Source organism: Danio aesculapii, chromosome 10 (genome assembly GCF_903798145.1).
Source record: "Danio aesculapii chromosome 10, fDanAes4.1, whole genome shotgun sequence".
In the NCBI taxonomy this organism is placed as follows: domain Eukaryota; kingdom Metazoa; phylum Chordata; class Actinopteri; order Cypriniformes; family Danionidae; genus Danio; species Danio aesculapii.
Window position 1 is genome coordinate 29,321,904 of NC_079444.1, and position 12,052 is coordinate 29,333,955.

The following is a 12,052-nucleotide window of genomic DNA, read 5'->3' on the forward strand; positions in this document are numbered from 1 at the left end:
ATGCTGATGGTGGTTTGAGAGCTCTTTTTAAATGCTAATGATTACAGGGGTTCTGTCCTCATACTCTCAGCACCGCGACCCGAGTTCAACTGTCTTAAACACTCTCCCAGCTGCCCCGGTTCAGACTATACACACACACACACACACACACCAACCATTATTTGCCACCTGCTCTCTTCATGCGTGTGTATTAGAGACACTTTGTCACTGTTAGGCTCTTAGAGGTGAACAAGGGCCATGTTTGAGTGCGCTAAACAGCTTTAAACACCTCAGAAGACAAAGCATCTGAAATAATGATCAGCTGTATTCTTTTTGCGGGTGTGTGTGTATGTCTGTGATGGTGTAAGGTCATTGTCTGAATTGTAGGGAACAGGAGGCCTGTGCAAGGATTAAGCTGGCTGCTCACATGCTGCTAGATCAGGCATCTGGCATTACACACACACACACACACACACACACACACACACACACACACACACACACACACAATACTTCTGGCTGTTTCACTGATGACACTTTGCGCAACATGTCTGTGGAGAACAGAGGACTTTTGCCGCTCTGTAAGTTTCTTCGAAATTTTGCTGCTGCTTTTAAATATTTTTGACACGTGCTGTTTGTGTACAGTTTGTTTGAAAATATTGCTGTTTGATCATTTTCTGGGATTTTAAATTCACTGTTTCTCATGCACTTCTTTTTGAAAGGCTGGATTTGCATATATTTTTGTTTCCACTCCATAGGCAGACATGAGTAAATCATTTTAAAGTCAGCTTGTTTGGATTTGCAGTAACTGAAATGCTTGAACAAACAGCATTATTGACAAGTTTCAAACTTGCTTCCCTCTGAAATGCTGGTCCAGGCAGGCATCTGTAGGAGGAATAACAAAGTCTTGATATCGGGTTTTATTTGCATGTCAATGAATTCATTCTCTCTTTAAGATGGAATGGGCTGCAGGCTTCTTTTGTTAGATGGAAAATGCTTGTTTTGTACTGGCTTTGGCAACCTTATATTGTCTCCCGAGCAGCTTTGCATGCATTACCGCATGCAAAAGGCTCATGCAGGTTTTGTTGACCAATGCAGTCTTTGGTTATCAAGAACAGGGAGCTGATTGGTTGTTTTCCTGCTTACAAACAAAGTACTGGTCCGTTTGTTTATTTTCATTTAATTAGTCAATTAATGATGCTATTTATTTTGCACTTCACTTAAACTGTCGTACACAATGACGACCACTTTTTAATTGCATATTTTCAGTGTTTCATGAATATTATGCCAAACTGCAATTGTTGACATCCTGAAATTTTTAATTATGGTATAGCTTGTCACGTTTCCCAGTGATGGGTTGGGCATCCGCTGCGTAAAAACATGCTGGATAAGTTGCCGGTTCATTCTGCTGTGGCGACTCCAGATTAAGAAAGTGACTAAGCCGTAAAAGAAAATGAATGAATAGCTTGTCACCATTTTTTTATTGTTTGCATCCTTGCAGGTTAGAAATATTTTCAGTATATAATCCCTGTTAAATAGTATTTAACATTACACAAAGCAAGTGATAAGGTATTTTCCCCCACTTTTAGCATAATAAATTTTCAGTTCTAATTTTCTGGCATTAGTTTTTACTCAGAAATTATGATCAATATGTTGTTTTAGTAGGTTACCACTATATCATTTTACCACATATATAATTTATTTTTTTTGTGCTTTATATTTTTGTTTGGAATGTCTTTTATATTTTGTCAATTTCACTGGATGATGATGCGAGTATTTCATCCACATATATATCCATCCATTCATCCTATATCGAACAAGTTTATTCCCTGTAATACTGATAATAATTTTTAGTATAAATATCATGACCAATAAATAATGGCCCTTTTCCACTGAGTGGTACAGTACGGTAAGGTATGGGTCACCTTTATCAGGTTTGTGTTTCCACTGCCACAAGGGTACCAATGGTGGGCATTGTGTTCGACAGAAAGTTTAAGTCGACGTCATTCTCGCTTAAGGAAATGTCAGAGTAAAGCTGTACAGGTCGTTCACATATCATATGAGAAGAACTTCTCACAAAACGGATGCTTTGTACACAAATACTTGTGTATAAATGTTCATTACTAACCTTTCCCTGAAAATGATTTGATTATAACTGCAGATCAATGATAAAAATAGCCTACTGTAACGTCTGCAATTATATAAATAAATGCAACATATATGAACACATACAGACCCTTACAGTCTCCGAAATGTTACCAATTACAGAAAAACTACACACAGCATACATTTAGTCTTTGAGTTCAAAAACAACACGCAGCATATAGCATGTCAGTGCAAACTTCTCAAATGTATCTTTAACCTTCAGCAGCACATGTAACCTCTTGTTAGAAAATAATTCCGTCTTTCCGAGTTCATAATAGTGCAAAAGGCAATGATAAAAATTAAACATGGCAGTTTGTTCATGTTTTAGGTTGCTGAAAGAAGTTTTTTCCTGGCTTCTTTGTTTTTCCGCGCTTCACTCTCGCTTTTGTCAGTTTCTGAAAGGAATGGGTGTCAGAAGCTCTTCAGTAATCACGCTCATGTTATTATCATGAGCTCAAGAAGTTCTTTATTTCAAATATAGGCGAGTGCAAGTGAGAAAGCCAAACCGCTCGCGCTTTAGACGGCCTTGTAAACAACTACAGGACAGGGTAGATTCTGCTGCTCTTTTTTTTGCTTTGTGGCTGTTCATCAAGATGACGACAAGGTTTATTTAAGCTTGGGTCGGCCATGGCTCGTAATTATATTGATATATTATTAATGTCTCAGCTGTGTATTAAAAATTGCCGTTCCTTTATATTCATTCTCCTGCTTGTCCATGAGATAGTGATGTATCTCTGTAAACCAATAGTGTTAATAAAAGCGTACTGTATCACTCAGTGAAAACGGGCCATTAATAGCCAGTCACTACTGTTAATCTAGTATTTTTTTTTTCTCTGTTGTCAAATGTTTACATTAGATCACATTTGAATTTATTTACTATGGTATGTTAAGCACCTGCCTTCTCCCCCCACAAAATGTTACATTAGCACTTGCACAAGATAATTTTATTTATTTTTTTATGAGGATAAATGCTTTTTCTATTTTAATGAAATATCATCTAGTGCTGGGCACATTTCATCCGTACAATCCATATGGGCACTCCAAACACAGAATGTTCTTTTCTTTTTATCTCCTCTCTCAAAGCATGAGCTTAGTTCATTCCAAGGCAGGATCTTTAGCATTTACTACAGCATATGGTGGCTGGATTCACAGCAGAGCTGCTGACTTTTACCCACCATGCATTGTGGCTTAACATAACTGTTGCTTTTAAATCTGTGTTGTTCGTGCTCAAAGAGCAGAGCTCTCCAGATGGTCTCTGCAGTGTGATTGTGCTCTAGTTTAAATATTTGTCTGTCTCTGACGTCTCTGTTAGCAGCTCTTGAGGCAGACCGAAAGATGGTTGACCCACAATACAGTTTGCGATGTCTCTAACCTCATTGAGGATCACTTATTATAATCAATTTTGTGTATTCATTGAAAATGTGGTATAAACTACTCTATACACTCACCAGCCACTTTATTAGGTACACCTTACTAGTACCGGGTTAGACCCACTTTTGCCTTCAGAACTGCCTTAATCCTTCGTGGCACAGATTCAACAAGGTACTAGAAATATTTCTCAGAGATTTTGGTCCATATTGACATGATAGTATCATGCAGTTGCTGCAGATTTGTCATCTGCACATCCATGATGTGAATCTCCCATTCCACCACATCCCAAAGGTACTCTATTGGATGGAGATCTGGTGACTGTGGAGGCCATTTGAGTACAGTGAACTCATTGTCATGTTCAAGAAACTAGTCTGAGACAATTTGCGCTTTATGACATGGTGTGTTATCCTGCTGGAAGTAACCATCAGAAGATGGGTACACTGTGGTCATAAAGAGATGGACATGGTCAGCAACAATAGTCAGGTAGGCTGTTGCGTTGACATGATGCTCAATTGGTACCAATGGTCCCAAAGTGTGCCAAGAAAATATCCCCCACACCATTACACCACCACCACCAGCCTGAACCGTTGCTGCAAGGCAGGATGGATCCGTGCTTTCATGTTGTTGACTCAAAATTCTGACCCTACCATCCGAATGTCACAGCAGAAATTGAGACTCATCAGACCAGGCAACGTTTTTCCAATCTTCTGTTCAATCTTTCCAATCTTCTGTCCAATTTTGGTGAGCCTGTGCAAATTGTAGCCTCAGTTTCCTGTTCTTATCTGACAAGAGTGGCTATTTGACCACGAGAACAGAGAACGCGTCCTTTGAGAAATGAGATGCTGCGTTCTTCCTGATAGTCACGTGACCTTCATGCGTTTTTTTTTTAATGGAAAATTTAAACATTACAGCATTCATACAACGATTTGTTTTTCCCCTCTCAAAATATGTACTATGCATAAAAACGAATATGTTGCACAATATAAATAAAACTGATTTTAATTCGAATTTCAGTAAACAACCACCCTTAATTTGTTTATTCCTTATTAAGATGTCCATGGTAATGTTTACTTTTACCGTTTCATTTAGGGAAACTCCTAAGGTGAATAAGTGATATCTCTAAACTTTAATAATAAATCTAAATAAAATGCTGCACTTCCCACCTCCAGTTGCAATGACTTCTACTGGAGACTACACGAAGACTCAAGACCGCTGGAGAAGGCATATTGAGAAACAGTCCATTTCTACATGCCTAAATGCATTGAGTTGCTGCCATGTGATTGGCTGATTAGAAATTTGCATTAGCGAACAGTTGGACAGGTGTACCTAATAAAGTGGCCGGTGAGTGTATATTAGTATATAGTAGTATCAGCAAAAACAAATACATTTTCTTAATATCTAAAGTCCTATTCATTCATTCATTCGTTCATTTTCTTTTTGGCTTAGTCCCTTTATTAATCTGGGGTCGCCACAGCGGAATGAACCACCAACTTATCCAGCATATGTTTTATGCAGCGGATGCCCTTCCAGTTGCAACCCATCACTGGGAAACCATTACACACTCATTCACACACATACACTATGGACAATTTAGCCTACCCAATTCACCTGTACCGCGTGTCTTTGGACTGTGGGGGGAAACCGGAGCACCCGGAGGAAACCAACGCAAATGCAGGGAGAACATGCAAGCTCCACACAGAAACGCCAACTGACCTAGCTGAGGCTCGAACTAGCGACCTTCTTGCTGTGAGGCTGCGCCCACTGCGTTGCCAGTCCTATTCAATATATACGAATAATAATACAAATATTTTAAGATTTTCAAAATTGACTATTCTCCCCATTAAGTAATTGAAAAATTTGGTAACACTTACATTTAAATACTAAATTAGTGGTTTATTACATGCCTACTATTAAGATATTGGCTGCAAATTTTTTACTAATAAAGTACATGTCCTGCATAATCATATTCTACCTCTTTTTAATCCTACCTAATGTAATACCTGAACTCAACTACTACCTTAATAACTATTAATAAGCTGTAAATTGGTTAATGTTAATAGTTAATGATTTAATAATAGCAGGAATTTTACTTTTAAAATAAAGTGTGATCATAAATAGTAAAGTTGTAAATCACCATTGCCCCTTTTACAAGGTGTAAAATAAGTGTTTGGTGTCTCCAGAATGTGTCTGAAGTTTCAGTAAAAAAATACCCATCAGATCATTTATTATACCCTGATGAAAATGTCAGTTTTGAGGTCAGAGGTAATTGTAGCTGTTTTTGTAGTCTGTGCCTTTAAACGAAAATGAGCTGATTCCCCCCGCCCAGAGCCTGACTCTGCCCCCACAGGGTTGTCACGATACTGAAGTTTGATACCAATCGGTACTGAAATTTTTAAAACGTCCATTTCCCGTGAACATTTAAGCACTGTGAAGCACGTTCTTATACAGCACTGATTTGCCATTGTGTTCACATGCTCAACAGAAAAGACTGTAATTGGCCATTAAGGTCATCGATTCACTGAACTCACCACTGTTTACTGAGCTTACTAAATCCCCAGATACAGGGACACTGGAGCGTTTTAAAGCCGCGATTCATCAGTGGATCGCTCGTATGTCTTATAGAAAAAAACAGCTGATTGGCATGACTTTGAAACGCTCCAGTGATCGTGATCTGTGGTTACACTCAGTAAACAGCAGTGAGTTCAGTGAGCTGATGACCTTCACGGCCAATTCAGTTATTTCTGTTGAGGATGTGAACACAATGGTAAATTAGTGGTGTTTAAGAATGTGCTCCACAGTGCTTAAATGTCAGCGGAAAATTGACTTTTAAAATTCCAGTATCGTGACAGCCCAATAGCGACCACCCAGTGTACTGACATATCCTCTTCATTTGCATCGGATGCAAAAAAAACACAGCACAATGACAAACACAATTCAGACAAGAATGAAGCGGATATTAAGTTTCTAAGCAAAGTACCACAGTAAGACTGAACCAGAAATTTTCTAAATGGTTATTTAGTGTAGTTGTTGTGGAGTTGTTTGTTCAACATTTCTGCAACGATGAATGAGCCACACACAAATGTCTTTATAAAGTTTGCAGTGCATGCACACACACACACACACTTAACTTTGTTTTTTTTTTCACATCTACTCATGGCAAATGTGTCAGGATACAAGTAAATATACACTGCTGTCTATTCATTTTGCTACTGTACAATAAACCTGATTTAACATCCAAAAACCGGGACTCCTGTTGTGTGATTGAAGCATCCTCGTTTATAGTTGTCTTTTCTATATTACAAACATGCATTGTTTTAATCTTGTAAAACTCCTTGAGGTTTAGAAGAGATTTTAATAGCAGTTTATCAGCAAATTCCTGTCTTGTGGACATGACACACATTAAGCCATGATGATACACACCTGTCAATCAAATTGGTGGGTAGGGAAAAATGCACTGCTACCACACCGGTGCGATCAGCCTCAAAACTGATTGGATTTAGATCCTGATTTAACATTAGAAACAAAAAAGGGACTTGATTATGTCTTTATACCACTCTACTATGGCTGTGCACACACTGTACCACACACGTCAGTCCAAGCAGCTTCTAAAGGTTGATTTTGCATAAGTAGCTGTTCATATATTAAGGATAATTTAACTGTTCTTGGGACATCAACAAATAGGCTCACTCTGTGGTCAAATACAGCACCAAAACAGCCAACTGACATTCAGTTTGGCATTTAGTGTGTTTTTTTTCAAGGTGTTGTGATTGTCCATGATGACACTGCATCTTGAAAAACATGCCTGCCATAAGCCAGTGAAGTTTTAGAAGGCATGGATACGATGGGGTTGATGAAGATCTCACTGGACCTGATTGTCTGTTTACGAAAGTCATGTATCATTTCATACGTACATTCTCATATCATATATTAGATCTCCTCATTCTGAACAACTTTTATCTCTTGAACTCCTGCCATAAATAACTATTGCTTAATTACTTTCTTGTTTTAGTCCTAGAACTTTTTTTCAGTAAATCTATTTTGATTTTTAACATCTCAATGCCCTAAATGAGAAATATAAAAAAAAGAGAAAGTAAAACGTATTTGTGCAGCCATTTGTCACAGAACAAAATATAGAAACTTAAGTTAGTACACACAACATATGGTTGTAAAGAAGTACGTAAACCTCTGGAAAGTTCTTGGTCCTGGATGCCGTTAAAATGTTTCTACACATCTATGTAAACACATATTCAGAATAATTGTTGCACATTTATGGAAATTACTGGAAAGCTCAACATATTTCCCCTCTTATAATTTGACTTGGAATCTGTTTGACTAAGCTAACTAGAAATTTGTTTAATCACTCGTTTTGACCCAGAAACACAAATTAATCTGTGACATGGCTGGTGCTCAAATCTCCAGCTTTTTTGAGATACAAGCATGTGTTTGCCTGCTCTCTTTCAATCTCATTTTTTTCATACTGCGCTGGATTCATTTAGATGCCAGGGATTCAATCTAATAAATTGCCTGCGTTTAATTTGATCTGCTGCCAGCTAGAGATTATGTTTGTTTTTAATCCAAAAGCCCATTTAGACAAAGGCTGGTGTGGAAACTACGAGTAGGTATTAAAAAGACATTATAATGTTTTTCTCTCTCTCTCTCTCTCTCTCTCTCTGTGTAGATATCCAGGAGTTTTATGAAGTGACCCTGCTGAACTCTCAGAAGAGCTGTGAGCAGAAGCTGGTGGAGGTGAATCACATGGCTGAGCAGTGGGAACACACTGCCACCAACTCAACATCACCCACAGAGGGTCTGCAGCCTGCCTCCACACCGCCAGAGGTGAGATATCAACTGGGCAAAATGCTTGCTTTTGTAGTCCGTTTTCAGTAGTGCAGGGAGAAAAAAAAAACTTGATGTAAGAGTTTTTTTTCTTTCTTTTGAACGTACTCTTTAGCAATTCCATTTCTTTAATACATTTATTAATTATAATTTTTTTGATATATAAGTAATATCAATCTTTTTATTTATTTAAATCTCTGTGTAGTTCCTCTGTGTGGCGTTGGGTGTTTTGCGTGGGTTTCCTCTGGGTGCTCCATTTTCCCCCACAGTCCAAAGACATGCTCTATAGGTGAATTAGATGAACTAAATTGACTGTAGTGTACACTACCTGACAAAAGTCTTGTCGTCTATTGCAGTTGTAAGAGCAAAACTTAATATCTTTTTAGCTGATCATTTGGAAAAGTGGCAGAAGGAAGATTTTTCAGATGAATCATCTGTTGAACTGCATCCCAATCATAAATACAGCAGACCTATTGTAACCTGCAATGACCCAAGATTCTCAGAGAAATCAGTCAAGTTTAGTGAATGAAAAATCATGGTTTGGGCTTACATTGGGCATGCGAGAGATCTGCAGAGTGGATTGCACCATCAACAGCCTGAGGTATCAAAACATTTGTGCTGCCCATTGCATTACAAACCACTACAAACCACATTCTTCAGCAGGATAGTGCTCCTTCTCATACTTCTGCCTCCACATCAAAGTTCCTAAAAGCAAAGAAGGTCCAGGTGCTCCAGGATTGGCCAGCCCAGTCACCAGACATGAACATTATTGAGCATGTCTGGGGTAAGGTGGAGGAGGGGTTGAAGATGAATCCAAATAATCTTGATGAACTCTGGGAATCCTGCAAGAACACTTTCTTTGCCATCCCAGATGACTTTATTAATAAGTTATTCAAGTGATTGCAGAGATGTATGTATGCAGTCCGCCAACTTCATGGGAGTCAAAGACATTTTTTTTTTTCGTCTGCACCATGACTTTATATTCTATACTGTACATAATTTCTGTTAAGTGACACGACTTTTGTCTAATCAAAGTCAGACCTTACTGTGCTAAATAAGTAATTAAAAAACTAGGCATGATCATGTTTTATTTTGGTAAAATAAGCGTAATCTAGAGGTCTTCGCCTTTTATATAAGCCACTTCTGATACCAAATGATCAACTAGAAGTTTTTATTTGTTGTTCCTAAAACTTGGTTAATCAACAAGACTTTTGCCAGGTAGTGGTATGAGTGTGTGTGAATGTATGGTTGTTTCCCAATATTGGGTTGTAGCTGGAAGGGCATCTACCACGTAAAACATATGCTGGAGTAGTTGGCGGTTCATTCCACTGTGGCGACCCCTGATAAATAAGGCACTAATCTGAAAAAACGATTAATGAATGCATGAACTGTAGCATTCATGGAATTCTGAAAACATATACCTGACAAAAACAGATGACCGCATCAATGAAAATGTCAGCGGGACTACATGCGAGACTACTGTTGTGTGATAGAAGCATCCCTGTTTATAGTTGTACTTGTTGCTGTGCTGATTCCAGCAGTTTTGAATTGCGATTTTGTTGTATTTTCTATATTACTAAATTTGTAAAACTCGTTGAGGTGCATCTGATCACAAATCGTTTGAGATTTTAATAACAGTTTCTTTGCAAATCCTGTCTTGTGAACATGATGCGCGTTTATACTGAACCATGATATTATGCGCCTGTCAATCAACTTAGAGGGTGAGGAAAACCATATTGCTACGTCATGGTGCGATTGGGCTAAAAATAGCTGGGATTTAGATACTGATAAATGAAAATGTCAATTAATTTTACAGAACAACAACAGTCATATATATATATTTTTGCTTAGCACTGTAAGCAAAGCAGCAATAAAAAAAAAAAACATATCAACTTTTTTGGAAGACATTTAGTTACCCAACTATTTTACATAATTATACAAAAGTGTGAGGGTGCGCTTAGACGGGAGGTCAGGTGATGCAGTTTGTTAATAAATATTGGAGATTTGCTTTCAGGGGCGACACAATGGCTCAGTGGTTAGCACTGTCGCCTCACAGCAAGAAGGTTAAGTCCCGTCTGGGACATGGGTCATTTGGCATTTCTGTGTGGAGTTTGCGGTTTCTCCATGTGTTGGTGTGGATTTCCTCCAGGTGCTCCCGTTTCCCCCATAGTCCAAAGACATGTGGTATAGGTGATTTGAACTAAATTGGCCGTAGTGTATGCATGTGAATGTGTGTATGGATGTTTCCCAGTACTGGGTTGCAGCTAAAAGGGCATTCGCTACTGGATAAGTTGGCGGTTAAATCCACTGTGGCGACCCATGATGAATAAAGGAACTAAGCCGAAAGAAAATGAATGAATGAATGAATGAATGAATGATTTGCCCTCGTGCTTTTGTCATCAAAAGCAACCAGACTATAAATGGACTACATTTACACATGCACCGAAAATGGTTTGACTAGGTTGTAGATTATAATACTGTATACTGTAAGCTAATAATACTGTAAATGAAGTTTTTACACCGACTGATCATTTCATCTCAGAAGACATCAGTGTGTCATCAGGTGCCATGGTTATTAATTTAAACTTGTTTGTATGTGTTTATTTTTAATCCAAAAACCTGTAACCATTCAGTAAATAATCACCAAGGACCACAAATTCAGCTAAAAACCTTCTTTTATGATCTACTGAAGCAAAAAAAATAGTCACCTACATCTTGGATTACCTGTAGGTGAGTAAATTAATAGTAAATTTTCATTTTTTGGGTGAACTACCCCTTTACAGTAAGTTAGTATGCTCAAAAACAAAGACATATAAGCAATGCTTTTCTTGACATCAGTGTGAACCTTAGCTTGTCATTTCTTGTTCTCGTCCAATCAGCTGCTCTCTAGAATATGAAGCTTTCCATTGCTGCTGTCATTTCTTCATATTCATCAGTTTGGTGGACAGATCTATCTAGGGAGGGTTGTGTTTGTTTGGGTGTCAATTTCAAATATCAGCAGTGTTTCTCAGAAGGCGCTTGCTGCATTGTAATAGAGGCTATGTCCCATGCTGCCACAGAGTACTCTGCCATGCCATGTCAAAACAGCCTGTGTTCTGGCAGAGCTAAAAATATATATATTTTTTGATCTTTCTGAAGTCTATTGCTTGTGTAGGCCAGTTGAAGAGAGGACAGTCCTCTTGGGGGAGGTATTATTTCTCAGCATAGAGTCAGTGGACAAAAAACAAGCTTCTGCTTCTTTTTAAACGAAGTTGCAGTTGTTAACATTCATTCATTAATTTTCTTTTCGGCTTAGTTCCTTTATTAGTCAGTGATCACCACAGAGGAATGAGCTGCCAACTTATCCAGCACATGTTTTACGCAGCAGATGCCCTTCCAGCTGCAACCCATCACTGGGAAACATCCATACACACACATTCACACACATGCACTACGGAAAATTTAGCTTACCCAATTCACCTATAGTGCATGTCTTTGGGCTGTGGGGGAAACAGGAGCACCCGGAGGATACCCACGCAAACACGGGGAGAACATGCAAACTCCACACAGAAACGCCCATCTTGCTGTGAGGCGATTGTGCTACTCACTGCACCACCATGCTGCCCCATGTTAAGTTCAATGAATCAATAATAATAATAATAATAATAATAATTATAAAAATAATTATGATGATGATGATGATGATGATAACAATAATAATAATTATAATAATAATAATTAT

General features: G+C 38.3%; 1 protein-coding gene across 9 annotated transcripts in view; it reads left to right on the forward strand.

Annotated features, from left to right (window-relative positions):
- The window catches only part of dlg2 (discs, large homolog 2 (Drosophila)), a 420,832-nt gene that overhangs the window by 35,054 nt on the left and 373,726 nt on the right, over window positions 1-12,052 (forward strand). For all 9 annotated transcript variants that reach the window (XM_056466770.1, XM_056466773.1, XM_056466772.1 and 6 more), the window contains exon 3: window positions 8,174-8,331. In XM_056466770.1, the coding sequence (XP_056322745.1) occupies window positions 8,174-8,331 (158 nt within the window). The remainder of the gene's footprint in view (window positions 1-8,173; window positions 8,332-12,052) is intronic.